The following is a 27,055-nucleotide window of genomic DNA, read 5'->3' as shown; positions in this document are numbered from 1 at the left end:
ACAAGCAAACAAAAATAGCAGACAAAAGTGAACTTTTATTAACAGTAATTTGAAAGGGAAGTTGCTGGGCCCATTTCAAGCTTCACAATATTAAACTTGAACTCTGCTAGAGTAGCTTTGCATAATTCAAAGCAGTTTGAAAATAAACCTTATCTATCTCCTTGGCCTTTGTGCAGTCCCTCAGTTCATTCTCTGTCTGAGACAAGTTGTTATAGCTCATTTCTTCTGTTGGAACATCTGTGCGCCCGACATGACCACAATACAAATGTCTGCTTTTGTTGACATCATACAGAGCCAGAGTAGAAAAAAAAATGAAACATTACTCTGAAGTTCAAGCTTTTTCCTGTCAGGGGTTGGTTGGTTCATAGAATTGCTGACCTCATTATTTGAAACTTGCTTTGTCAGGTCATTGTTAGGCCATCTGGGGCTAAGGTTAGGGTTAAGTTTTGGTTAACGACCAGCCTTTTTTATGGATTGTTTGATCATTTGAAACACCCAAAAGAAAAAGCTTTAAAATGTAACATTTTCTAGTTTGTGAAAATTTAAGTATTTAGCAGGTGGTCACAACAAAACCCAATCCTAACAGGTTGCAGATTACCTGGTACATGTTAAGAGGTTATCATGTTATATTACAGTATACGTATATAGTACCAATCAAAAGTTTGGTCATAGTCATAGTATTTCTTTATGATGGAAACAAAAAACATTTCAGCTGTCAGTCACCTACAGCAACTCGAGCTTTCTTCACCGAACTGAACCAGGAAATTGTGCCTTTAGCTAAATATGTGTACCTTGGTTCAAGCTTACTTTGCTGCCAAATTATTGTTCTGGATAAATCATTAACAGCCCAATGAGAGGAAAGCAAAACCCCAAATACACCTTAAACACTTCACTGCCAGAGGATTGTTTTGAACTTACCAAAGACTCAGGAGAAAGTTAGATTTTTAATACCATCGCATGATGTAAGTCGTCGGCGCAGATGGTGTGAAAGACAGCAAAAGAATCATCAATTCGAAGATTCCACTTCCAACCATCACTCATGTTTTGTTATGACTTTCAATTGTTCAGAATTTTCTAAAACACTTAAAACACACACAAATTTTCTTTTTGTGTGTGATGCATGGATACGATTGTCTTTCTTCTGTGGAGCTCACGGGGGTCATTCTCTTGTAAGGTAACATAAAGGCAGGCATTAGAGTGCCATATGCTATGTCTTCTTTTGGTTACCAAATATAAGTGATAATAAAAAAATATGATTATGATTATCAAATTAAATTAGAAGACAAAAAAAAGTTTCTCCTAAACTGCATGGCATTAAGAGAGATGTAATATTCGAGATCATAAACCACATAAAGTAAACATACATAGAAGTCTTTAAAGGTTAATAAAACAGAGTGTGCTCTGAGTGTTGTCCTGTTAGATGGAGAGAAGCAATTTTCAGGAAAAGCATAACTCCAAAAGTTTCATTTCATTTATTCTGGAGTTCACAGAAAATCCCTACTTTTAAATTTTATCCAACCAGACGACGAATTACATGTAAGAAAATGTATGTATGAAATGCTGTGTGTGTTATGTACAACTAAAGGGAAAATATAGGTGAACAACTTGTGATTTAATCCTGCCGTGCCCCAGATCCTGTCATGTTGTATATGCTGCTCCTGTCTTGACAGTGTCCTGTTGTCCGGCTGCGTTTATCTCCATTTTTCACTCGTCTGTTTATTGTTGATTGTGATTATCAGCAGAGCTTGAAGGAACCTTTCTGCATCTTCAAGCCCACCTGCCTTCAAATTTCTGTGTTTATACCAGAGGGTGTTTTGTTTTTTGGTCTTTTTGTGTGTGTGCGCGCGCGCGTGTGTGTGTGTGTGTGTGTGTGTGTGTGTGTGTGTGTGTGTGGGGGGGGGGTGTCAAACGGAGCAAGTTCTGGTTCACCTTAAAAAACACACACCTACATGCTATTTTGGGCCCCCTCCCCCTGCTCTGAATCCATTTTCAGACTATATCTAGTGTGTCTGGTTTTCCAGGAAATTAGATTTATGTGCATTTTGCTCTCAGTATGATGCATTTTATTTCCTGTCAATTTGCGCATGGAGAAGCTTCCCCCCCCCCCCCCCTCTAACGAGCTATTAAAAGAGCTAAACGTGTGTCAGAAGAGTTTATTAGTATGACTACTAGCATCAGTGACAGGCTGCTTGTGTGTTTCACCTGATTACTTAAAAATGTTTTTTTCTTTTGCTTCACCTTTTCCTGTTTGTCACTGTACAATCTTCTGTGTGTGTTTGTTTTTTTTTCCCTTTAGACCCAGCAGGAGCTGTGGAGATAGGCCTGGCAGCAGAGACTGGTCATCTTATTAATCTTGATCTCTGATCACTGGCTCTGGCACAAACATCTGGAGCTTTGTGCGCCATTTAACCCCCATCCAGTCACTCCCACCCTGCGGCCCTGCAGAGTGGCTCCTAAAAACACCTCCTTGCGTCTTCAGAATTTTGTCCACGGGGATAAATGAGTGAACCGGCTGCAGGGGAAAGGGCTGGGACATGTACCAGAACCCCAACAGGTAAACGAACAACTCCTCTACTCCAGGCGAGGCGAGGAGTAAAACGGTGTATTGGTCCTCCACTGTGGTATCAGTGCTGTGGCTGTTATCTGAACTGTTCTTGTACTGAATGTTTTTCCTCTCTGCTCACACAGAATGTCCTGGTTCAGTGGTTTCCTAGTTGCCAGAGTGGACGACCGCAAGACTGCGTGGGGGGAGCGCAATGGCAAGAAGTCCAAACGGAAGGGAGGCTCATCTCTCTGCAACCCGCGTTACATGAGCTGTCTGCGGGACCCCGATGCTATGGAGCCCCCTTCCGGAGCCCCCCTCCATCAGCACCACCGCGGAGGGGGGGCAGGGGCCATGGGAGGTGGGGGAAACTTCGGCGTCCGTTGCGGATGGCAGGAGGACCACTATGGCAAAAGGGGAGGGGCTCCGAGCGAAGGTGTGGGGCTGAAATCGGTTGACCTGGGCTTTGAGGACGGGGAGTTAAAAGGGAGGAAAGGGGGATGTAATGGAGGAAGCAGCGACATGGGCGACGAAGGTCCCAACGGCGCAGCGGGGGTGGTGACGGCTGCGGACTGCTGGCTCAGGGTGGTACGAGTATTCCAGTCGAAAAAATTCCAGTCCCGCAAACTGGAGCGTCTATACCAGCGTTACTTCTTTAGGCTGAACCAGAGCTCCTTGACCATGCTCATGGGGGTACTTGTGATCGTGTGCGGCATCATGCTGACCTTCCACTGTGTCCACGCCGCCCCTCACGTGGCCTATTCGTCAGCCCTTTCAGTGGCGATGGCGCTCTTTATGGCTCTAATGGTAGTGTGCAACCGCAATGGCTTCCACCAGGACTACATGTGGATGGTCAGTTACCTGGTGATCGGAGTCTTAGTGTCCGTACAGGTTTTTGGGGTGCTCATGGTGGCACCCAGGAGTGCTTCGGAAGGCATCTGGTGGTCCGTGTTCTTCATCTACATCATCTACACTCTGCTGCCTGTGAGGATGAGGGCGGCGGTACTAAGTGGAGCAGTGCTGTCCATCATACACGTGGTCACCACCTGGCAGATCAACCAGGAAGACAAGTTCCTTTGGAAACAGGTAAAAAGCCTGATGTCTGAATGTTCTGTGGTGTCTTTGCTTTTCATGTGAAGTGACACAGATGGCCAGCAGTAGTTGCTTTATTTTTGTTCTGTGGTTTTGTCTCCATACATATTTGCTTGGCAAGTGAAAGATCGCTGGTTCATTTCCAGCCCACAGATACAGATCTCCTTTGGGGTTGTGGCGGGAAGGGAATCCGGTATAAAACTGCCAAATGAAACATGCAGAGCTAACTGCTGTGGTGACCCCTGTGACAAGGGAACAGGTCCTTCTTCTCTTCCCATTCTGTGGTTATTGATTTGTTATCCTGCTGTTTTTCAGAAGTTCATGATCAAGTTCATACTCTCATATCCTCTTAAAACACACAGGCCCTTGGGTGAGTCACTCATTATAAATGACTTAGAGTGTAGCTAAGCATTGGTTGAATCAATATGCTGAGGTCTCCAGCAAAGTTTTTAACCCCCAACCTGAATAATAAAAAAAGAATGCCATTTTCCCACATTTAAATAGTATTCGAATGACCAGATCCATTTGAAGCAGAGCGCCACCACAAACAGGAACCCAAATGGTTTTCACCCTGTTAATGTCCAATATTGGCCTCTTACAGATAGGGATGGGTACCGGTATCCGGTGCCATGATGGCACCGGTTCTGACATAAACGGTAGTAACCAGACCGAAAAGCAGCGCACATTTCGGTGCTTTATTTCGGTGCTTTTTTTTCCTGAGCTGTGGTACACTTTCTTCTTCCTTACATTTATATTGGCGGTTGGCAAACAACTGAAAGGTGCATTACCGCCACCAACTGGTATGGAATGATACACTTTAGATTCTAGCCAATCATTTTACGTTTCCGGATAGTAGGCGGGTCCATGTACGTACGTTCTTTTAGAGCAGAGCTACAGATTAAAAATGCCCAAGGCGAAGCGGTCAAAAGTCTGGCTGTACTTCACAGCAAAATATGCAAACTCAGCAGCCTGCAACAAGTGCTTTAAGCTGATACTGTCAAAGAAGGTAACACCTCAAATCCGATGAAACACCTGGCGACGGATAGCGTTTTTTTTAAAAGCCGAAAAATGCGCCGTATTTGATAGCTTGCTGCAAGACCTCACACCAGCGCATCGACTGCGGGTGGGTTGCCTGTTATCGGACCCGGAGTTAGCAACATCCCCCAAAAACCCGAAGAGGAGAGTCCTGGCCCCTAGCCCTGCCAGTGTAGCAGAAATGATGACGGATGATGATGGCAGCAGCAGCCGTTCTTCTCTGCGTGAGTAGCTTAGTAGGCTAACCACGTTATTAAATTAATGCATGTAAGGTGAACTAGCAAACACCGTCATAGTTACATGCAGCTGTCTTCTTGTTTGATGGGAGATACTCCCTTCACCCTGGCCAAAAAGGCTAAAATGACCAAAGAAAAAGTGGAAAACAGCTAAACATGAGAGGTTTTTGGACAAAGTTTGTGTTTTTTCCATTGATTAAGCACTGCTTCCAGCCAAGAGTGATACCATAAATCCCCTATAGCTGCAGAAAAGGCTAACATTGTTATCTTTTTACAAAAAAACAGCTGAACATAAGATGTTTTTGGACCAATTTTGTGTTCTCCATTCTTTAAGCACCGGTTTGAGCACCGTTTAAGCACCGGCACCGTTTCAAAAGTACCGGTTTGGCACCGGTATCGGATAAAACCTAAACGATACCCATCCCTACTTACAGATGTATTGGTAGTTGTGAGATTAAAGCTGTTTTACAGGGGAAAAAAGCGCTTGGGTTCATTTAGTAATGATAACAAAGCAGCTGCGGCTCAGCAGACGGTGGTGCAAAAACAGGCGGCGTTTTCACATTTAGGTTTTACACATACTGCTGTTAAGGTAGCTAACAATAACATAATAATTCCGTTTAATGCTCCTAAAACCACAAACATGGTTGAGCGGTCCAACTGAAGTCTGTGACTTGCTGGCTATAGCAGCCTATTTTACCACATCTGCCAGTCAAAGTGGCCACACCCCTAACTCCATGAGGAGGAAACAAATTATAGAGGCTAAAGGGCATTGTAGTTTTGATGCTGTTAAGCGGAGCATTTAACAAGGGAGTGTGAGGGTTTACTCAGCTTTGGAGCCAGAGCCTCAAGTGGCACAAAGAGGAACTGCAGTTTTTGGGACTTAATTGTTGGCTTTATTTCTACAACCCTGAAAGTTGCTGCTTTATATAGCCAAACCATATTGACTGATATATTATCATTTTTTTTACTCTCTAAAAACCCCTCAGGTTTTAAGATACCATAGCAATAACAACAGGAATGGCGGTTAGTTCCTTACTTTGTAATAAAACTGCATAACAGCAGAATAGTACCTTCTTACTTTTGTTCTTTTGACATGTCAAAGAAACACAGTGTTAAGCCAAGCTTTTATCCCCATGTTTATTCTTCTTGGGCGTTATGCAAGAGAAGCATAAGAGCACTCAGATTGATTTAAGAGGTATCTATATTAAAACTGCATTCTGGTAGAACATCTGTAAATGCTTTGAAGCCTGTAACATCCTAATAGTGATCTCTCAAATGTCACCTTTGCAAAACAATCTGTATTTACACGTCCAGGAGACAACAAGCTAAGTTAGATTCATTGGGAGTGGCCTTCCTGATGATTTGATGATCCAGTTTTTGTTCAAATATACTTGGTGCCTTTCTGTGTAGTGTTTGCATGTTCGCCCCGGGCCTCTGGGTATTTCTGCTTTCCACAATCGAAAGACATGCATGTTTGGTTCATTGGTGGTAAACTGAACTGGCTATAGGTGTGAACGTGAGTATGAATGGTAATCTGTATTTCTGTGTTCGGTGTTGGAGTTTACGGTGTACTTTGGGTTTCTCATAGCATTTTTTTTAATGGAATAAGCTGGCTGTAAGGGCTGAAAACAGAGTATATAAGAGCCAGGAAACAGAACAGAAACAGTTTCATGTTGCAAAACCAAAACATGGAGCTGAAAGTTGCTAAGTTAGGTGATGGTACACTGATATGAGTAAGGTTTCTTTTCTGGACTTAATTAAAATCAGTAAAATAAAACACACTCAAATTTTTGACAAGCACAACCAAACCAAACCAATGAGAAAATCAATTAACAGAAAATATGAACAGAAATGGCATCCTTGGTGTAAATATTCTACATGATCCATCCAGTTTCCTCCGCTTATTCAATTCAGGGTCACCGGGGGGCTGGAGCCTTTCCCAGCTGTTGTTGGGAGAGAGGCAAAGTACACCCTGGACAGGTTTCCAGTCTCTCTCAGGCTAACACATAGAGGCAGACAACCACTAATGCACACATTCACATCTACATCACCAATTAACCCAACCCCATGTTAGGTTGTTTTTGGCCTCTAGGAAGAAGCCAGAATACTCAGAGAGGCCCCAGTGGCCCTAGACTGGATTCAAACCGAGAACCTTTTTGCTGTGATGTGACAATGCAGATTTTTAATGAATTTCTGTTGCAGTGTGATTTTAAAAAAGCAGAAATAATTAGTCATTTTCAAAAACTTCTATTGAAAATCAGCTAATTTCAATAAAACACATTGTCGAAACTGGTCAGTTTAGTTATGAGTTTGTTGCTTTTTTAGGCAAAAATAAAACTGAGCCTTACTACAGTGTGATAGGAATTTTATGTACCTACCCGACACGCTATAGATAAAATATTTATTCACAACAACAGCAACTACGTTCAGGTTCCAACTGTTTTGGGTTAATTAAAAAAGGGGAAACAATGAGGCTTTGAATATGCAAGCAAAACGAAACGTTGGATCTATAGTGATGAACTTCACTGTAGATTGACTGAACTTGACTCTCAGTCATATCCCTGACTGCATTTAAAACACTGACATCATGCTGTTGATCGGGCGGCTAGTGTGTGAACTGTAAACGGCTCTGCTGGGTTTTGTCACCACGTTGTATGTGCGTATTTACATGTACTTTGGGGCTTATGGGTCTCGCTGTACAGTGTGTTGTTTGTGCGTCATGCCAAGGACCTAGGGGCTCACTGAAGGTCAGTGGCTGAATGAACCGCCCCAGCTGGACGGCTGTATGTGTGTGCGCGTATGTGTGCTGTTGTGTGACAGTGGGAGAATACCATGATATAAAGCAGTATCACTCAGGTCTCTGTGCTCTCACACAAGGGACACTTTGTACTTTTCTCTCAGGGTGGGGGTGACGGGGGTGAGGCCGAAAGAGGGGGGGGGGGCAATATGGTGGATATTTGGCCTCTGTAGTGCCTTAGCTGTTTTACAGCTGTCTTCTCCTCTGGGAAAAGTTATGCAAAACAAAATAGGAAGGCCATTACTAAGAAACAATAGGGGGGATATTAGGCGTAATCTTAACTAATTGTCACTCTAATGCATTTACCGACTCCTGTGTTATAATATTGTGATTGTTTATTATAAATTAATTACTGTAGCACAGGAGTAGATTAGGGATTCGTGGGAACTCAGTAATTACAGCGTGCTCTGTCACATCAGGCACGATATATCATAGTGTAATCCATCACATGTTCTTACATTGTTTGCCATCGTTACGTGAATGAAAGTCATGAGATCGCTGCAGCCCAGCTATGCTGTTAATTCCTAAGGTCGCTTGTGTACTGTGTGACCAGCTAATTCAGTGTTATCAATCACTGCTTCACGCTTGCCTGCAACTATTTCCTCTTTCTCCCATAACTCATTAACCGGCTTTCTGTTTGGATGGATGAGTACAGGTGATTGGTGCAGGCGATTCGAAAACTGGGCATGACGAATGATGTAAATGCAGATAGTGTTTTTGTTTTGTTTTTTTAGGGTGGAGAGTTTGTTAGACTCTAGATGTCTTATTTCACTTCCCTTATTTTCTGTCAGAGTGAAGCTGATTAATCTGCATCACTTAAATTGGGTTAGTTTTATTGCATATTACGGGAGGGTTGCTGGATTATGGTAAAAATCCTAATCACAATTATTTTGGGCAACACCTTTATTTAACACAGTTACTCAAAGACTGTGCAAGCATAGTTGATATGCTAAGCTAAAAAATGAAGAAAATTCTGTTTGTAATTCAGTGGATTTCTTTGAACTTTACCTATATCTCAGCTGAAAACCTACAGAAATAAATCACTGGCTGAGGTTATCGTAGCTCAGTCTTATAGCTAAATTTGGACATGCACGAAGAGGCAAAAAATAAAGGAAAATGGTTTGATTAAAGGCAGAATTAAAGAAATATTAACAACTAAAGCAGTGCAGTACTCAATCTTTCTCACTTGCCATGCTTTAAATAGCAATGGATGCCAAAATTATCATTGAAATTGAAACAATTCGATTAATTGAGCAGCTCCGCATCAAACCCTAGTTTCATTTGCTTCTTGCAGAAATCATTTAAAGTCATAATCAAGTCAAAGAGAAACGATGAACTGAAACCACAGAGAACGTTGTTAATGAATAAAAAGTAATAAAGTTTGGGGAAATTGTTGCTGTTATTATTCCTGCATAGTTTAGTATTTATAGAAAGCAGATATTATACTGCATACTCAGGTAGAATTAAATCTTGGCGAGAGATGGGATACACCCTGGACAGTTGGGACTGCTGGAACCACTGATGACCCTGTTGTATGCCTGATCTAGACTAGATTTAGAAATCTACATCATAACTTACGACATAACCAGAAACCTCTTTTAAACCTGCATTGTAACCTTCCTGCAGCTACCTGCAACTCGGAAGGTTACAGCAAAGAGTTAAAAGGGGTTTCTGGTTACGTTGTAAGGTAAGACTTAGATTACCCGCAGAAGTCTAAATCAGGCATAAGTCAGAAAAACTGCGTTTTAGTCTGGGTTAAAACTGAGACTCTTAGTAAAAGATGGTGTTTAGTTCCTGGTTAGGTCTTACATTTACAAATCGGCAGTGAATGACTTATTTTTATTGCCCTGCTTTCCTTGAGTGAAAGTAAAATTTGTTGCTCGCTTATTTTGCAAGGGGTCACAATGGCACATCCATCTTGGATGGCCTTTCTGACCCTACTCAGGGTTGGAACCAATGTTCCCTCTAAGCTGCGCACAAGCGCAATTGCGCACTGCTGGCACGGTCTCTGTGCACATAAAATCTGTGTTGCGCACAAAAAAAAAATCTAACCTGAATTGAAATTAAAATAAATACGTTAACAGTTCTGTTTTGCAGTGTTAGTCGGTAAGTGACTGGCTGCTCCAGTTTGGGATTAGAACGATGCCACCTTATCCCATAGTGCAGCTAATGATGTGATTCACATTCGTATATACGCAGCTAATCAACGTTGACAGGCTATGACAGCGTCCTTAGCTAGCAAAGCAGCGTGGCTGATGTGGAGTGAAGCCACGTTAATGACAACGTGTACAACCATTGGAGATGTGAGCAGGACAGACGGAACAATTGACGGAAAAAGTGTGGACTTACCACACATACCAGTTTTTAAATTGTGACGATAGGTCACGTAAAACCAGAGTTACGATAAAAATATATACAATGTTTGTCTTTTTTTTCCCTGAATACTATTGTTGTTTTTATTTACTGCGGGAAGAAACGGTAAAAACTGTGTTTTATAAGGAAAACGCTTGAAAGCACTCTCTGCCTGTGAGCAAACACAAAACCAAAAACCCCACCCTTTCCTATTGTTGGAAAAATGTACCATGTGGACCAATCAAAAAATGATATGGCAACATGGCATTTAGTTGTTTAGGAAGGGAGGAAGTTTTAGGAGTGACGGCGGTGTTTGAGATGTGAGAGATTTGCGACGTTTAGCGTGTTTGGAGTCTAAAGTTAGCGTGTTGTCTTGTGTAGTTAGTGTGTAGTGTAGTCAATAATTTTGTTGTGTGTGTCAGAACAATGAGGCGACTTCTGAATGTTACAGGTGTTACAGGAGTGATACATCTCCTGTTGTCAGGCCTGCAGGTGTCAAGCTGTTGTTCTCCTTTAGTGGACAGAAATAATTTTTTGGAGTGACACAAATAATTTGTGTGGCATCAAATTTGATGCAGAACAGCTGATTGTTCTGTAAATATTTTGAAAGGTTTATTTAAAAACCGCCTTGGCTGCATTTTTAGGTAAATAGCTGCAAGAAACTTTAATGTTTGCAAAACTCAGTTACTTTTTTGAAGAAGTAACTGTATAATTAATTGCCCAACATTGGTCATTATTTACTGTATTTTGCAGACCGCGAGTTACAGGACTCTCTCCCAGACCACAGACTCATACTCATAATACAAGTCAGAGCTTTATTTAAAAAAAAGAAAGTTGTGCTTTCAAAATTGGAGTTCAAGTTATTTTTACTTCCAATAGTGTTAACATACTACACAGGTCATGAACAAAATTTTTTAAATTTTCATTGTAAGTGGGCTAAAGCAGTTAATTAAAAGTAGTATAACATAAATGTAAATGCTGTAATTTGATTATTTTAATAAACCATGTAACTTAGATGGATTCAATGCTGGCGTGACCACAGTGCACGCGTCGGCTGTTGCTCACAGTTGTCCAAGGGACCGTTCAGGGAGTTTGTGTGTTCGCTCAGACACATGAAAAATTAGAGGGAACATTGGTTGGAACCAACACTGAGAGTACACTAGCTTGTGATCCCCTGAGGCTGGGTTTGTGTCATGAATGGTCAGTGTGTTAACCACCAAAGTAAATGGGCTTTTTTCACAGTCTATTCATCTTGGAAGATTTGTTCTGTGAGAAATAAGAGTTTATGACACCTTTTGTTCAGCAGGATAATCTTTAAAAATTAACAATACCTTTGAAGTATAAATACAATAAATGGACTTTAGTGTCACTACGAGTCTCATAGTCACCAAATCCCGTGTGGGATGTGATGAACGTCTGCAACGCCGTCTTCAAACTATTTTAGCTGCTCGTTGGCTTTGAAATTCACAAGTGGCATATTTAGTACAGATTCTGTGCTGTAAAAAGAAATGAAAGTGTTTCAAGCTTTTGTGAAGTCTTATTGTCCATATTGGATGTGATATAACCACCGGATGCTCAGGAAATATGTGTACTTCCCAGCTGGTTGTTTCCTGGAGGTTGCTGGATTTTGCTGCATGAAATCAGATGCAAAGAAAGTGCTGCACAGGAAACCTAATGATTGGTGTGGTTAACAACAGATTGCCTGTAGTTTTTCAAGGGTTGCCAAGGATTGGACATGGAGAAGGTCACCCATTACTTTTCCCTCATGACTGGTGGTTGTCAGATGATCATGGACCAGTCTCCTGGCCTGGGGGCATTGTTCACTTGAACCTTGATTGTCCAAAATTATGGACAAGCCATTAAAAAAAACCTTCATGAGGATTCAACAGGAAGTGCAAAAATACAAAATAATTTGTGGGTTTGAAGACAAATTTCTGCAACACTCTACTCAAAGACTCAAAACAAAGGCACAAAAAGATTCATGGTTTTGCTGTGGTTATTTTTATAAACTGACATTTTGACTGGCAAACTGAATAGTTTAAGGTGAAAAGCTAAATTAGCTTGTCTGTCTCTATATATTTATAACTCAGTGGATGATGACAAAAAAGACAGACCTTTACTGCTTTAAACATCGTATTACTGTGACTTGTTAAGTAGGATATATCACCACCAGAAGAAGAAGAAGAAGCTGCTTTTGGCTCATAAGGGGTTGCCATAGCGGGTAGCTCCACCCTGGACGCCCTTGGTCTGTGTCTCCTCTCCGAAGCAAACTGTATATCACTGCCCTATGGAGCAACTTTAATATGCCATCGTCAAAATAAAATAAACTTTAATGAAGTTACAGCAAATTTCTGCATGAATGTGAGTGTTAGGATGTGTGTTCTGCTCAGGGTTGCTTTTTTTGTACATTTCTCAGACATGTTCAGACCAGCTAAGACTCTTGAAGACATCTCATAAGTGTGTAGTCGCTGTATGGGGGGTACTTCTTGTACAACCCATGACATTTCTGGTCCTCAAACCTTTCAAAACACATGAAGACCTTGTGGTTGTTCCCTATTGCTCTTGGATTTGGTTTGGTAGGTGTGTTTTTACAGCTGTAGAATCGAGGATCATCTCTTTCCGCACAGCCTCGCACTGTAAACCACAAAATGTGGCGGTTTGATCGACCTTGTTGTATAAGGCTTACGAAACAAACACTAACAGTTTAAACATGGTTCGTGTTCGCCCTGTTACGTGAGTTGCGTGAGCTTCACTCTGCTGTTTTTGTGTCACGATGTCTGTGCTCCTCAAACTTCCTCAGCTGAAATCAATTAGCTGTAACTGTACAGTACGTACACATGTCCCCTGTCAACTCATACACACACGCACACACACACGCACACACACACGCTTTGTTATGGTTTACGCCTTCCCTTCTCCCCTCTATTGAATGTTGTCAGAATTGCTGCTCTTTGTTTTTCTTTGGGAAATAACATCACAAAACAATGGTCCTGCTCGCCTGCTCGCCTGTGTGTGGGTGTCCGTTTCTGCGTCCGTACTGACATGTGCTTGTCTATCTCCGTGCTCGGCATTAAATTAGAAACATGCAGCACGCACGCTTGAATCTGCACACTTTGTTTTTGCACCCTCGATCTTCTTTTTGTCGCACAATCTTCTCACGCTCGCACCTTTCGCACAGCAGAGTTGTTTGCTTTACGGCCACTAACAATGGCCAACATTGTCGTGGAGATGTTGTTGACACAAGTGCCGTGAGAGGTCAAAGACTGGTTCCTAAAAATACCTGGCCTTTGGCGTTTCTGCTAACTGTTGCGTCACATGGAACAGTCTTATCAGAGCCTGCGTCAGAGCAACGGGCAGGTCACTCTATCCCCCTTTTCTGTGGATACACATGGGCCTGCTCTTTCACATGCCCTGAAACACACTAGCCTCACTAGGGTAGAGGCCTCTAACGCTGTATAGTCACAGATAGCCCAACCATTCCTTTATCTTTTAAAGTTGTGTGTAGATGAATGGGTATTTGAGTTTTGGCCACAGATGAGATGGCGGGTTAAGAAAGAGCACAGAGGGCAAATCAGGCCTCCTTGTAGACTAGAAGGACCCTGAGTCAATTTGTTACACTGGCTTCCTTGTCTAGCTCTTATTTAATAAGTATTTTGTATTTGTTAGATAAGATTAGAGTATGCAAACCCCCTGGGGTTTCACGTCAAACTTTCCAAAAGGCTGTTCACTCAATTTTCAAATTTCTATGAGGTTTCACAGAGAATAGATGCATTTCCATCAGAGGAAACCTCACACAGACCATATCAGCTGTTTACAGTTTCAGCATCTCCCGGTGCTGGAGTAACCCTGTGTGTGCATCATGCATCAGGATGGGGGGCGCTTGGATCTCAGTGGGAGAAGCGTCAGCCTGCGATGGCCACCTGTGCAAAGCCGCAGCTATAGAATAAGGGAAAGAGGAACGGAGCAGAATCTGATATTCTCCACACGTAATCCTTCCACAGCCTCCTTGATAAATAATTTGTGTGTTTAACTCGGCAGCAGCATTTTAACGAGGCTACCTGTCACATGTACGCTAGGCTCACAACCAGGATGGGACACACACAGAAAACACAGTGAAGAGAATTTGGAGGGAAATTTATTTTTGACTTTGGAAAATGATCAAATGCAGTTATTTAGTGCTTAGTATGGCACAGTTCCACAGGTCCATTTTTTGTTGGACAAAGAGTTTTTGTAGTTTTGCTACTGTAGACCAAATCAAATAATTGATATGTGACAGAAATGCAGACGTTCACCTTTAATTTCAGGGGTGTTGTGAACATTTTACATGAATTGTTTAGGAATTACAACCATGTTTTATACACAGTCACCAAATTTCAGTGGCTCAAAAGTAGTTGGACATTTGGTTGATAAGGAGTGTTGAATTTGCATTTTATAGCTTTTCACTGTCATTTTAAATATGATGCCTAAAGAGATGCCAGTGCAAGTCAGGGAAGCCATTATTAGGCTTATATAGCAAAACAAACTGATAAGGGAGATAGGAATTTCAGGAGTGGCCAAATCAACAATCATTCCTAAAAAGAGGAAACACACTGGTACAGCCATATAGTAGCTCGTCTTGTTATGTTGGTACTGAAGGCAATTGCAGGGCCTGGGTTTGAGTGTTGCTTTCACCATTTCCTGCACGTCATTCCCCACACTTTCACCCTGCTTCACCATCACTCTGTCATCTTGTTAGGTTCCAAAAGACCTAACAAGATGACAGAATTCTTTCCTTGGTTAAGAAAAGTAGCTTCACAACATCTAACCAAGTCAAAAACACTCTCAGAGAGGTAAGCTTGTCATTGTCAAGGTCTACACTCAAGAGACAGCTTTACAACTGTAAATACAGAGGGCTTACAAGAAGGTGCAAACCACTGGATACACCCAAGAATATGAAGGCCAGAGTAGGCTTTACCAGAAAACAAAAAAGTGTGCACAGTTTTGGACAGGCGAAAGTAAGGTTAACTTGTTAACTTAGAAGAGAAACAGGTCATAACCCAAAACATTACCCGTCAAACATGGTAGAAGCAGTTATATAGCATGGACCGCTGATAGAAGTAGCAGGACAAATTGTGAAGTGTCCAGGGCTATTCTTTCCGCTCCGATTGAGACAAGTGAGCTTCTCCTCACAATGGAAATAGATAATGATTCAAAATATACTGCAAGAGCAATCGAAGAGTTTCTCAAGGCAAAGAAATGGCCAAGTCAGCACCTGAGCTCAACCCAATAGAGCATGCTTTTCAGTTATCAAATACAAAACTGAATGCAGCAAAACCCGCAAACATGCAGAAACTGAAGACAGCTGCAAAAAAGGTATAGCAGAACACTCAATGGACACATCATTTGATAGTATCCTTGGATTCTAGTATTCAGGCAGTCATTGACTACAGAGGATTTTCATCCAGTAATTAAAAACAATCCTTATATTTGAAATTATGCTAGACTGCCCAATTAATTCTGAGGCTCTGAAAATGATAGGTTGCGTATAAAAATGCAAAAATGTTGGAATTAAAGCTAAAAGTCTGCTGTTAAATCATTTAAAAATGCTCTCTTGTGCTGGACAGACACAAAGATTGTGTGTTCAGACCTAACTGTACCTAGTAGTAAATTGTGTTTCGGGCACGTCATTATAAAATTCTAGTTGTTTTTTTTTCTTTGGTGTGTCTGTGGGGGTAACATTTAAACAATAATTTAAGAATAATGTACCAGTACTCCACGCTACTAATCCAGTAAAGAATTATTGCATTTTGAAGATAAAGCCACTGTAGTCAAAGCTCAAAAGATGTTAGCACATTTCATAGCTGCCTGCATTAACTTAACTATGCACATACACACATGCACATACATGCTCACACATGTAACACCACCAACACCACCCAGTATGCCAATCTGTGGACCAGTAAGAGTGCAGGGGAAGGAGTTAGCATCACTTCTGAGACTGATGGGGAATAAACAGCATCGCTAAGTGTCTCCCTCAGTGCTCGTGTTGAGTTGGTCCAGTGTTGCCATGGAAACAACTACGACTCAAGCAGCCAAGACCCAGTTCGGTAACCGTTGCCTCAAGTGAAGATGGGAGAAAAAAAAACATTTCAGAAATCAGGTCAAAATTGATTTCTGCCATTTACCTCTCCTTCTGAGAATCATAAAGCTCGGGTCGGGGGGGGGGGGCAGCCATTGGAGGGGGGTCTGTGCTTTCTAGACACGATGCTGTTCGGCTGCTTGGATAGATTTGTGCTTTGTTTTCCTCCCCCCTGCTGTCGAATTGAGACAGTCCGTAATTAAACATGGCGATGACAGGGAAGAGGTCATATGAGCGGAGGTGGTGGGGACTCGAGAGGAGGGATACACAGGATGTTGTTTGCCAGTTGTCTGGTTCAGAGAAGCTTATCTGTGGTCAGCTTGCTATGACTGTGCATCTTTGTAACCCCAACTGCTGTGGAAACGGCGAGTGTGTTTTAGGCCTTAACCTCCTAAGACCCGAACTCTTCCACGACATGCATTTTTAATTTCTCTTTGATATTTGGGCATATTGAGGCCCGATGAATGTAAAAACAAAGAATTACTAGATTTTTATTTTTCAACCTTATTTTTGTTTTTAAGAAAAATAAGAGCCACATATGAGGATATTCGTTTAAAATTTTGATAGAACAGTAGCAGTATAATGTCCTCGTAAGTGGATATCAGACCCATGTATAGCAAAATTGAGTATTTTAGTCTAAATAACCCAAAATGTGATGTCCACGTATGTGGACACCAGGTCCTAGGAGGTTAAAGACAAACAGCTTTTAAAGAGAGTTCACTTGCTTGAATCGTCGGCCTTGTACGGTTCTGTTATTTATACAGATTTCTTTTCTGGGTGCCAATAATTGGCTTTATTGCTAATTGCATCTCCTTTACGTTCCTCTAATACTGATGTAACTCCTCTATGAGGCTTCTTGTTTTATCACAGCAGTTATTCCTCAGTCTGCCGGGCCGTGCGTCGTTGCGGGGGGTCCCACGTATTCCAGACAACTTGATGATTGTGTGAAACGGGTCTTGATTTTCTTCTTATGCAGATTTTGTTGCCATTAAAATAAATGAAAAAGGTTTTTGCAGCTCTAGTGCCAGAACCCTCTTCTTTTTTTGTTTTTTTTTCTTTTTTTTTAAAAGTCGCACTCTCTCCACAGAAGTCACACCTGCCTGGTTGCCAAAGGAAATGTGTGTGTTGCATAGTTTTTCAGGACCCCCAGCTTGTCTCTGTCCCTGCTTACAAAAACTGATGGGTAAGGAGTTTTAAAATGCTCAGTAAGAATAAGTTGCTTCATGTGAGTATTTGCGTTGTGTTTCTTCTTCAGTCATCTTTCTCACTCACTATGTGTTAACAGACCTCTGCATTGAATCATACCTGTTATTAATCCCTGGCTCTCCCACAGTATGCCTTTTGTCTTGTCTTCCTTCTCTCACCCCAACCAGTCGCGGCAGATCGCCCCGCCCCTCCCTGAGCCTGGTTCTGCCGGAGGTTTCTTCCTGTTAAAAGGGAGTTTTTCCTTCCGACTGTCACCAAAGTGCTTGCACATATGGGGTCATATGATTGTTGGGTTTTTCTCTGTATGTATTATTGTAGGGTCTAACTTACAATATTAAGCACCTTGAGGCGACTGTTGTTGTGATTTGGCATTAATGCATTAAAACCAAGGCAGATTTATTAATAGACATCTGAGTGAGTGAAAGAGTTGGTCTGACCATGCAGTCAAGCTTCAAAACAATATTTGTTACAAGTAAACATATTGTTGCCGGCTTTGCAAATAAGTTACACTTTTGAGAACAGTTGCGTAAAAGTATTCAGATATAACATGAGCCATCAGTTTTCCTTTTTTTCCCATTTATAACTCTAAAACTAAGAAAACTTAGTACTTCCTTTTTGCTTCCATGGGAATTAAGTGGGTAAATAGCAGCCAGGTGCTGCTAATCTGGTGCACTTTTATTAATTAATCATCAGCAAGTGTGAGCACCTATATAAAAGCTGTTGTATTGGTCTGGAGCATTCAGGTGTGTGTTATCACAATGTTGCCCAGCTTCGAACCCACAAGATTTCTATAGAATTGTCCTTTGGACAGACAAGCCCAAGGTGGAGATCTTTGACCAGAATAATAACACTGTAAATAATAATACAAGGCAAAAATACAAAATACAGCGTGTCAGCACAAACACCTCACACAGCTAGCTGTCAGTCAGAGGGGAAGAGGTGATGATGTGGACTTGTTTTTCAGGCCACAGGACCTGGGCACCTTGCAGTCGTTGCGTCAACCATGAAATCCTCTGTGTGCCAAAGTTATGCATGAATGAATGCCCGCAAACCTCAGTGAACTGAAGCTGTATTGTAAAGTAGTATAGTGTAAAATAGAGGAAAACAAAATTCCTCCACAACAAGAGAGACTGATGAAGCCATATAGACGACAATTATATGAAGTTACTGGTGCTAAAGGTGGTTCTACAAGCTATGAAGTCGTGTGATGTAGTGTCATTTTTCACAAGACTGCAGAAAGTCCAATATACTAAAAACCTACTTTAATCAGTAACTAAGGCAAGCTGCAAGTAATAAATAATGAATAAATGTTTTATTGTTGCCTGGTGGAAAGGTATCTGCATAAATGATTTCTGAGTAAACGTGGCTCTTTGATTCTAGACTGTGTTTGGTCTGAAGCACCGTTTCTTTGAGTCATACTTAAATTTCCACTCATGGAAGGACATTGTTTTATGCAATCCCACAAAGCGACTTACTATATTAAAAAAATTAATCAGATCTGTTTTTGTTTCTTGTATAGAAATGGACAAACAGAAGAGAGTGGATGACTTTTTGAAAATCTTCTTTTGCAGCTGGTAAATGTTTTCTTGACGAGTATGCAAAGTGCTCACATTGTACTTTAATTATTAGCAAACTGAACCGTATTTGCACGAGAAAGTGCTATTTCTGTTTAAATGACGCTGATTCTTGTCAGGTTTAGACAGACAGGATGACAGAATTTGGAAACTGTGTTTTAAACAGTTTGATTAAAGGTGTCGTGGAAAAAAGGATTTCCTGGGAAACTCTGCTCTGCTGTTCATCACAACTTTACTGCTTCTGACAAGTTACAGGCACGACGGGACTGCACAGGTGACCACTCTCCAAACTGTTTAAAAAGATTTTAAATGTGTCTCAGCGGCTGACGCTCCGCTCGTAGACCACCCGGCCGAGCCAGGGAGCAGAATGAGCAGGCGGGGCTTGAATATTTATCTGTTGATGTGTTTCTGGTCATTTCAGATAAGGGCAGTGTGAGCTGCATGTAGACATGAGGCTCAGGCTGAGTACACAAACCCAGCAGCTGCCTGGCACCAAACACACACAGACTCTTTCACAAAGGCTGAAAGTGACAGCGAGCGCGAGTCAGAGCAGGCGGGAAAAAAAATAAATAAATGAAATGAAAGAATATGGAAATAAATAACCTGCCCACTCGAGGAAAGATAAGAGTCAACCTACGGGAGAGACTCTTAGGTTTTGTGGGGACTGAAACGCTGTCATTGTGTTTGAGGTGCGAGAGTGTGGTTTGCAGAGCCTGATCTAACACAGATGTTCTAAGGACTTCCAGATGCTTCTCAAAGGCTGATAGCCTCTGACTTGCACTCTTGCTGGGATCGTTTCCACAATAATATCCCATCATTCACCACTCCCTCTGCGAGAAAGTCTTAATAAATAAATTCAGAATCTTGTTTGTCGCGCAGTTTTCGCTCTAGGTAAATAATTTTTTTCCGTGTCTCCTTGAAATGCTCTCAGTGTATTTAGGGACAACGCCAAGCTCTTTGAGGTGAAGCGACGTCGAGAGAGTTCGTCGATTAATTGACATTTTGCGAAGCCACTCTCACGGACAGATGCTTAGGCTTAATGATTTCTGTACATGTTGGAAAAGCTTAAGCTGTGTGTTTGTTCACTCGAATGTCTGTTTACAAGCTAGCTAAGTGATCCAGTTTTATTTCCACAATTAAGAGTTAGCAGACCATTAGATACTTAAATGAATTGCTTATTATTTCATTTTAGTTTATTGATTTAGTCAATAATGATAATCTACTGTGAAAAAACAGGAACTTTTTTAATGTAATGGTGTCAGTTAATGCTTCATCTGTTACTTTGGTGTAGTGTGGCCGGCCGTGGGTGATGTCTGTCAGTAAGAAGGTTAAAATGCTCTCAGAGTTTCAAACTTTTGGCTTAGACTAAATAAACAGTTAACACTATGTATGTATATGTTCCACTCTCAATGAGAAAATACAGGGTATCTACGGTTAATGCTATTGGAGGTGAGGATGTAATGCTGTGGGGAAATTTTTCTCGGCACAACTAAGTGACTGCTGAACACATAACACAATGGAGATGAAATGAATAGCAATGAAGTGCTAAAATAAAAAAATATGACATTTTATAAACCAAATGCAAAAGATGATTCCAATAGAGAGGAACGGTGTCCCATTTATTTAATCTTGCATTAAGAATCTTACTTTAATACAAGCTTGTTAATGCATAACCTAAGAAACAAAAAATCTGAAAGGTGCGTCGATCGAATGTATTCATCTTGAACATTTTTAATCTCTAAGTGACCTTTTAGCAGCTTCTCAATGACTTGGTGAGTTAAAAAAATATATAAATATATATATATATTGATGAAGAGTTGCTCATAGGAGGGAAATCAGGGCCAGAGCATCCTGAAAATGCAATATGTTCCTCTGACTTTGGTATGTTGACAAAGACACCAGCCAAGCACACATTACCTCCCCCTGGTCCCCCACTCTGCACCCTCCCCAAATCTGGGGGGGGGGGGGGGGGGGGGACTGCAGGTCTTTGGAGTGAGGCTGAGGAATGTGGGTGATAGTTGCTAAGTGAAGGCTGCGTTGCCATCTCTGATAATTCACAGCCTCCGTGGGTGTAAGTTTTGGGCCAGCACTAAGCAGAACCTTTCACAAGACTGAGAGAGAAGCTCACGCTGAGGAAGAGCGAGAGAGGGAAGGAGAGGATGCCTGAACAACATCGAGATATATGCAAAAATCATCAGGTCTTCCACGTAGAACAAGGCCAAAGATGAGCTCTTTTTACCTGAACGTTAAGACACGAGACTGAACATAATACCTGTACGGACGTCACAGCAAAGCTTGTTTCCAATCTGACCATCTCGGTTAAAAAGATGAAACACGTCATATTTCTTGTTTACAGCCAGTCTAAAGGGATTATAAGTGTAATTTTCACATCCTGAGAGAGAGAGAGAGAGAGAGAGAGAGCCTTTGGTGCTCGGTTTCATTTCACTGCCTTTTGTCAACTGACTTGTCACTTAAAGAGGTCTGGATAAATAAAGTGGTGTAGTAGTAATATCGTGTGTCAGTGGGAAATTTAGTTAAGGTCATCCGTGATCTGATAGTTTTGTACACTCATGCACACAAACGCCTTGTTGTGCACCGGGCTGGGTGTGGGCTGAGTATTGTTAAGAAGGATGGGGAGCAGGATGGGGGATTAAAGGAGGGGGTGGCAGGTCACCTACTGCTGCGCCATGTGAACATACCGAGAAGAAAAGAAAGAGACGCTTGGACTTTGCACTGTAACCTTAGTTGCTTTGAGGCGGGGGTGTGGTTTGTAATGAAACTGGCTTGTGAGTGCCAGATATCAGCCTCACTGAACTGTCTGTGCGGGAGTGAAGTGTTAAGTAATTTAATTCCTTTATCTGCTCAGCACTTTTTCTTTGTTCTTGGCCTTTAAATTTGCAGTACAAATACTGGATTTTTCTGAGTCAACAGTAAAAACAGTTTCTGCCAAACCTGTTATCACCCTCATCTTTTCTTATATATCTTATATTTCCATTTTAAAAAATCAAAGTCCACCCTGTTTGAAGGCAGGTGCATGTTAAGATGGTGGGAATGGCGTGGAACTGCTCTCTCCCCCCTCAAAATCTCATAGCCCTCTAGTGTCATTCAGCTAGTAGTCACAGTACCTTACTGAAGTACCTTATGGAAATATTTGTACTTGTAGAAATACTGCTTACTAGTATTTCTATGTTATCTGACTTTCTGCTTCTACTCCACTAAGTCTGAACCTCCATGGGATTTATATCTTGTCTTGATGCACGCTCAATCATCCAGGTAAGAAAATCCCAAAAAGCTGAGGAACAGAATCAACTTTTTGGGGTTCTTTTTTTGTCAGTTTTAAAAAACAAATTCTAATAATAAATGCTTTATTATTATGGATAAAGCTCCCTAGCTTTGTAATTCAGTTCATTTCCAGTCAGTTTTATTAATATAGTGCTGATTTATAACAGAAGTTACCTCAAAGCGCTTTCTTGTTCTCGAGAATAAATGAACCCCTATGGTAGCACTTGGTAACAGTGGGAAGGAAGAACACCCTTATTACAGGAAGGGGGAGGGGAGTATAGATAGACAAGGACAAAAAACAAACTATGGGAGAGGGAATACAAAACTTCATGCACGGAAATGCATAAAAGATGGAAGTGGAAAAGAAATTTTAAGTGTCCGAGCCAAAAGCAGCATAAGTAAGGAATAATTCATGTTCCCCTGATCCAGCTCTGACTATAAGCTTTATCAAAAAGGAAAGATTTGAGGTCTGTTTTAAAACTAGGGAGGGTGTCTGTCCTCTGAATTCAAACTGGGAACTGGTTCCACTGGAGAGGAGCCTGATAGCTGAAGGCTCTGCCTCCCGTTCTGCTTTTGTAAGCTAGGAACCAGAAGTGACCCCGCAATCTCTGAGAGTGACTGAGAGTGAAGTGCTCTGTAGGGATAATATGTCCCAGTGGAGTATCCCTCCCCCCTCGCCTTGTTCTGGGTGTCCCCTGTGTCACCCCACAAAAAAAAAAAATCCTGGAATCTCCTGGTAACATTTTAAGGGGCCCTTGAATGACAAGGAGGGAAGGCTCTGCTGCACATTTCATTCATCCACAGTTCATTTCACTTTTCTAAATATTTTTTAATCAGACTAAAACTTCTTAACACAGACGAATGAATTGTTGAATTGTTACAGTCGCCTAGGCAAAGGTTAAAATACTATAAACCAGCATAAAAATGACGTCTGCCGACACAAACCACCATCGTTTAACCGACACATAACAAACACTCACTAAATGTGTTTGACTTGTGCGTCTTTCCTGTGTGGTTCCTTTTTATTTGGCATCGAAAGTTCAAGGACCCTTGCTCTGTTTTCTTTTTCTGTTCTTCGCTGCCTCTTGAGGAATTTTATCAGGCTTTTAAAGGGTAAATACTCCCCCATACTCATGAGCTATTCTTTAACTTTCCAATTTGTGGATTTAAAGTGTTTTTCATTAATAACAGCTTCCTGCTACAGTGAAGTAAACCAAAGTTGAAGCTAAAAAAAACATTTAAATCCCTCGTAGAGATGTGTGTGCAGCTGAGCAGCTACAAGAGATCCCTTTCCCTGGATTTGAAACTGTGTGATCAATTGCTAATGTAAAAATATTTCTGTTATAAATAATGCCGTTCTGATGCACTAAATTTGTTTTAGTCTCATTGGACACTTTCAAACATGTCATTTGTCCGTATTGTCACGCATTTCTCTCTCCACTTTAAAGAACCCTCTTTGTCAGTCTGAAAAGGGGCCCGATGGCCTTAAAAGTCAATGTTTATAGGCTCGCTGTCAGGACCGCAGACTTCCTGTTAAAGTAAATGGCCGCCGTGCTGATCCCATCATAAAAGGACGAGAGAAATTATAAATACATTTTCTGGATATTCCATTAGCCCACCACCCCCCTCCTCTTATCGCTCGCCTGGCAGCTTCGGAGCTTCGCTTTGATTGGAAGAGAAGAAAAGGTGTAGTGTTGCTGTTGTGACAAATGCTTACACATACAGCACAAGTGAAGACACAAATGTAGCACTTCATTTGTTTAGTGTGTGTGTTTAATTTTAGCCTTGCTGGCTGCGTGGCTCTGGGGACGGAAATGCGAGCAGCTTTTCAATGGATTTCCATGACATTTTGTACAAACATTCGTGATCCCCAGAGGACGACTCCTACTGACTTTAATCCCTTGCTGAGAGGCTGCAGTTGAAATGCTTAGTACAACTAATTTTAATCATAATTATGAGCAATCATCTTAGCAGAGACAGCAATTCTTACTTTTCTTTAGTAATTAATGAGGTTTGTAACCATATTCACTTTTACTTTTTGTCTTTCTTTTTTCAATATAAGTGAATTTAAGCTTATCTTTTAAAAGATGAAAGTCTTTCTTTATCAGCTATAGGTCCAACTCTTAGCTGAAGCCATTTGAGAGAATTTTTCAAACTTAAGAGCATTAGTTTTTACAGATGTTCTGGCATCAGTAGATCTTTAATATTGTTGTTCTTTAATATTGCACTGTTTTCTGCATTTTTCCAAAATTCTATAGCCATATTTGATATTTATTTAATTAAGCACTCCTCTATCATAGCAAAAAATGTACTTTTATAATCAATAAATATAAATAAATAAAAAAAATTTAATTTAAATTTCTCAGCTCATGATGACAAAGTTCAGCAGTTTTAGATTATTACTGATAAATAATTACGCAGTCTTTTTTTTATTTATATATTAACTCTGGAGGTTAATATGAGAGCAACACCCTGCTTGTTTTGTACTAAGGTTGTTATTGATTCAGCAATGCATCCATATAGTCATGCTGATCATTTATTGATTATACCCTCGTGTTCTTTGTAAGCTGATGGGGGCTTTCTGTGACTAAGTGCATTTTAATCTATGCTGCAGAATAGCCAGTGTTACTGCTGTTTTGGCTTTCCTGTGTAGATCTGAGCAGCTCTTACATAATGCCATTTTGATATCCAGGGATTAGGCTGAGGTCCTCTCCACAGACTGGCCGGCTGCTTCCATCATGTCACCCACGGGAAAATGACAACTGCTTTTATGGCAAAAAAAAACTATATGACGTTCCAGTGGCGTGATACATTTCGGTCTTCGCAAACCGAATATAACATTTATAGTGGGCTGTAAGCCGAGCTGGTAATTCAGTCCAGTCGTGAATCTCACCTGCTGATGCGTAGTGGCGAGATTATAATGGCGCCGGATTAAACTGGGAAAAGTGACGCCCTTAGATAAATGAGGGTGTTGTTGAACTTAGAGGACACGAGCAGGTGTGGTGGCCTTTTACAGGTAGCAGGTACACGCTGCCAAGCCGAGCTGCTAAAGAGGTGGAGTGCTGTTGCGTAAACACAGGACTTTACTGTGTACTCTGTAAACCCACTAGCCTGTGCCCTCTTGAGAAAAGCAAGCAATTAGTTTGAAGGCTGCACGCTCAGACGCTTGGAGTGCGATGCGGACATTAAATGGATCTCAACAGATAAATACTGCAGCTCATTAAATATTGGAAAGAAGACCCGCTCGCATGTAGAGAAGTCTCAGCTTCACCCACGTTCAGACCGACAGGCCGCTCTCACCTGCAGACATGCATCGTGCTGCAGGTTTCACTTTTGTCTCATGCCTGTTTTTGCTTGAACAGTGAGAGTAATGTAAACAGAGCTGAGCGCTCTGAGCCATCTGCCTAATGTCACTGTGGCCCATATCTGTCCTCTCCCTCCCTCCCTTTCTTACTGGGACGCTTCTTATTCCTGTCATCCACACATTGTCTTTTTCCTTCCTCATGCCGCTTCTGTTTTTACCACTAATTTCCTTCCTCCCCTCAACATCTGTCATTCTTCAGTTTTATCTGCGTTATCCATTATGTGCTTTCCTTCTTTCTCTTTTTTTTTTGTTTTTTTTGCCCTGCCCTGTGTTTACTTTCTTTTTAAACTCCTGTCCCCATTACCCATCTGCTTCTATTCTCATGTCTGTGATGCTCTGTAAACTATGTCACCTTGGCTTACCTTAATCCTCTGCTGCTATTCTTAGAATTACTTTCCAGCTGCAATATATATATTTATATATATATATTTAATCATGCAAACTCTCTAGTTAAGCAGGATTCTTTTGATCAGTGTTGGGACAGTAGAAAGGCTGTTCTTTTTTTTAGCAAGTACTCTCAATTTGTGCACTTAAATAAAAATTAAATTAAAAAAATAAGAAATCAAATTAAAAAAAAATCATAAAGCTGCAATACAAGAAATGCACAAACACATAACATGCAGAATGTTTAAAGAAGCCGCTTCAGAAATTAGGAGAGAAATTAAAACCACTCATGAGGAGGAATAGTCGATCCTGTCTGAGGATGGGATTAAAAAATGTATTATAATTTTGGAAAACGAGATTGAAGATTCCCAGCATTAACTTTAAAGTACCGTTTCCACATGTGAGCGACTCTAGTCTATTAAGCTGCAAAGGTTGAGCTATCTGGCTGTACCTTTAAAGGTTCTATTTTTTTTGGGGGGGGGGGGGGGGGGGGGGGCTTTTAGACGTTATTGTGTTAGGACAGTGGAGAGGAGACAGAACAGGGAAGGCACAGAGTAAACGGCCTCGGGGCAGATTCAAACCCAAGCCTTACGTCATATGGGTCACCTGCTCAACTCAGTGAGCTATACGGACACCCTAAAGGCACTACTTAACATTAAAGGATAACAAGTTCTTGCAGAAATGTGTTTTCAGACTCTTTTAACCTTTACTTAACCAGCAAGTGAAAATCTTGAGATTAAGAATCTCTTTTGGGTTACCGAGTCTGAGATTAACCAAACAAATTCTAAATCACCTCGTGCTGTGAAGCAGCATTTCCAAAACCGAGTCACGTGTTATGACAGGCCTAAGGCGCTCGTTGTACAGCATTAACCTAGTCTTAGCCTTGTTGTAAGTCAGGTAATGTAAAATCTCTCTATTTACTTTCAATAATATGTGCTCACTGATGAATACAGACATTCAAAGAATTTGGAAACAATCCACTGAGACATGCATGCCAAACCTGACTATAAAGTAAAATGCACACAGTTAATACCATTATCTAGTCTAGTGATCTTTGATTTCAGCACATTTTG

At 41.2% G+C, this 27,055-nt stretch overlaps 1 protein-coding gene across 2 annotated transcripts in view; it reads left to right on the top strand.

The window, feature by feature from the left end:
* Nucleotides 1-27,055, top strand: part of LOC146494490 (adenylate cyclase type 6-like) — a 47,045-nt gene that overhangs the window by 2,394 nt on the left and 17,596 nt on the right. For both annotated transcript variants that reach the window (XM_085145211.1, XM_085145212.1), the window contains exons 2-3: nt 2,297-2,554; nt 2,689-3,628. In XM_085145211.1, the coding sequence (XP_085001337.1) occupies nt 2,535-2,554; nt 2,689-3,628 (960 nt within the window). In that variant the 5' untranslated portion in view covers nt 2,297-2,534. The remainder of the gene's footprint in view (nt 1-2,296; nt 2,555-2,688; nt 3,629-27,055) is intronic.

Source organism: Neolamprologus multifasciatus, chromosome 20 (genome assembly GCF_963576455.1).
Source record: "Neolamprologus multifasciatus chromosome 20, fNeoMul1.2, whole genome shotgun sequence".
Taxonomy (NCBI): Eukaryota; Metazoa; Chordata; class Actinopteri; order Cichliformes; family Cichlidae; genus Neolamprologus; species Neolamprologus multifasciatus.
Note: the sequence above shows the minus strand (reverse complement) of the source record. Positions and strands in the feature narration are given on the sequence as shown.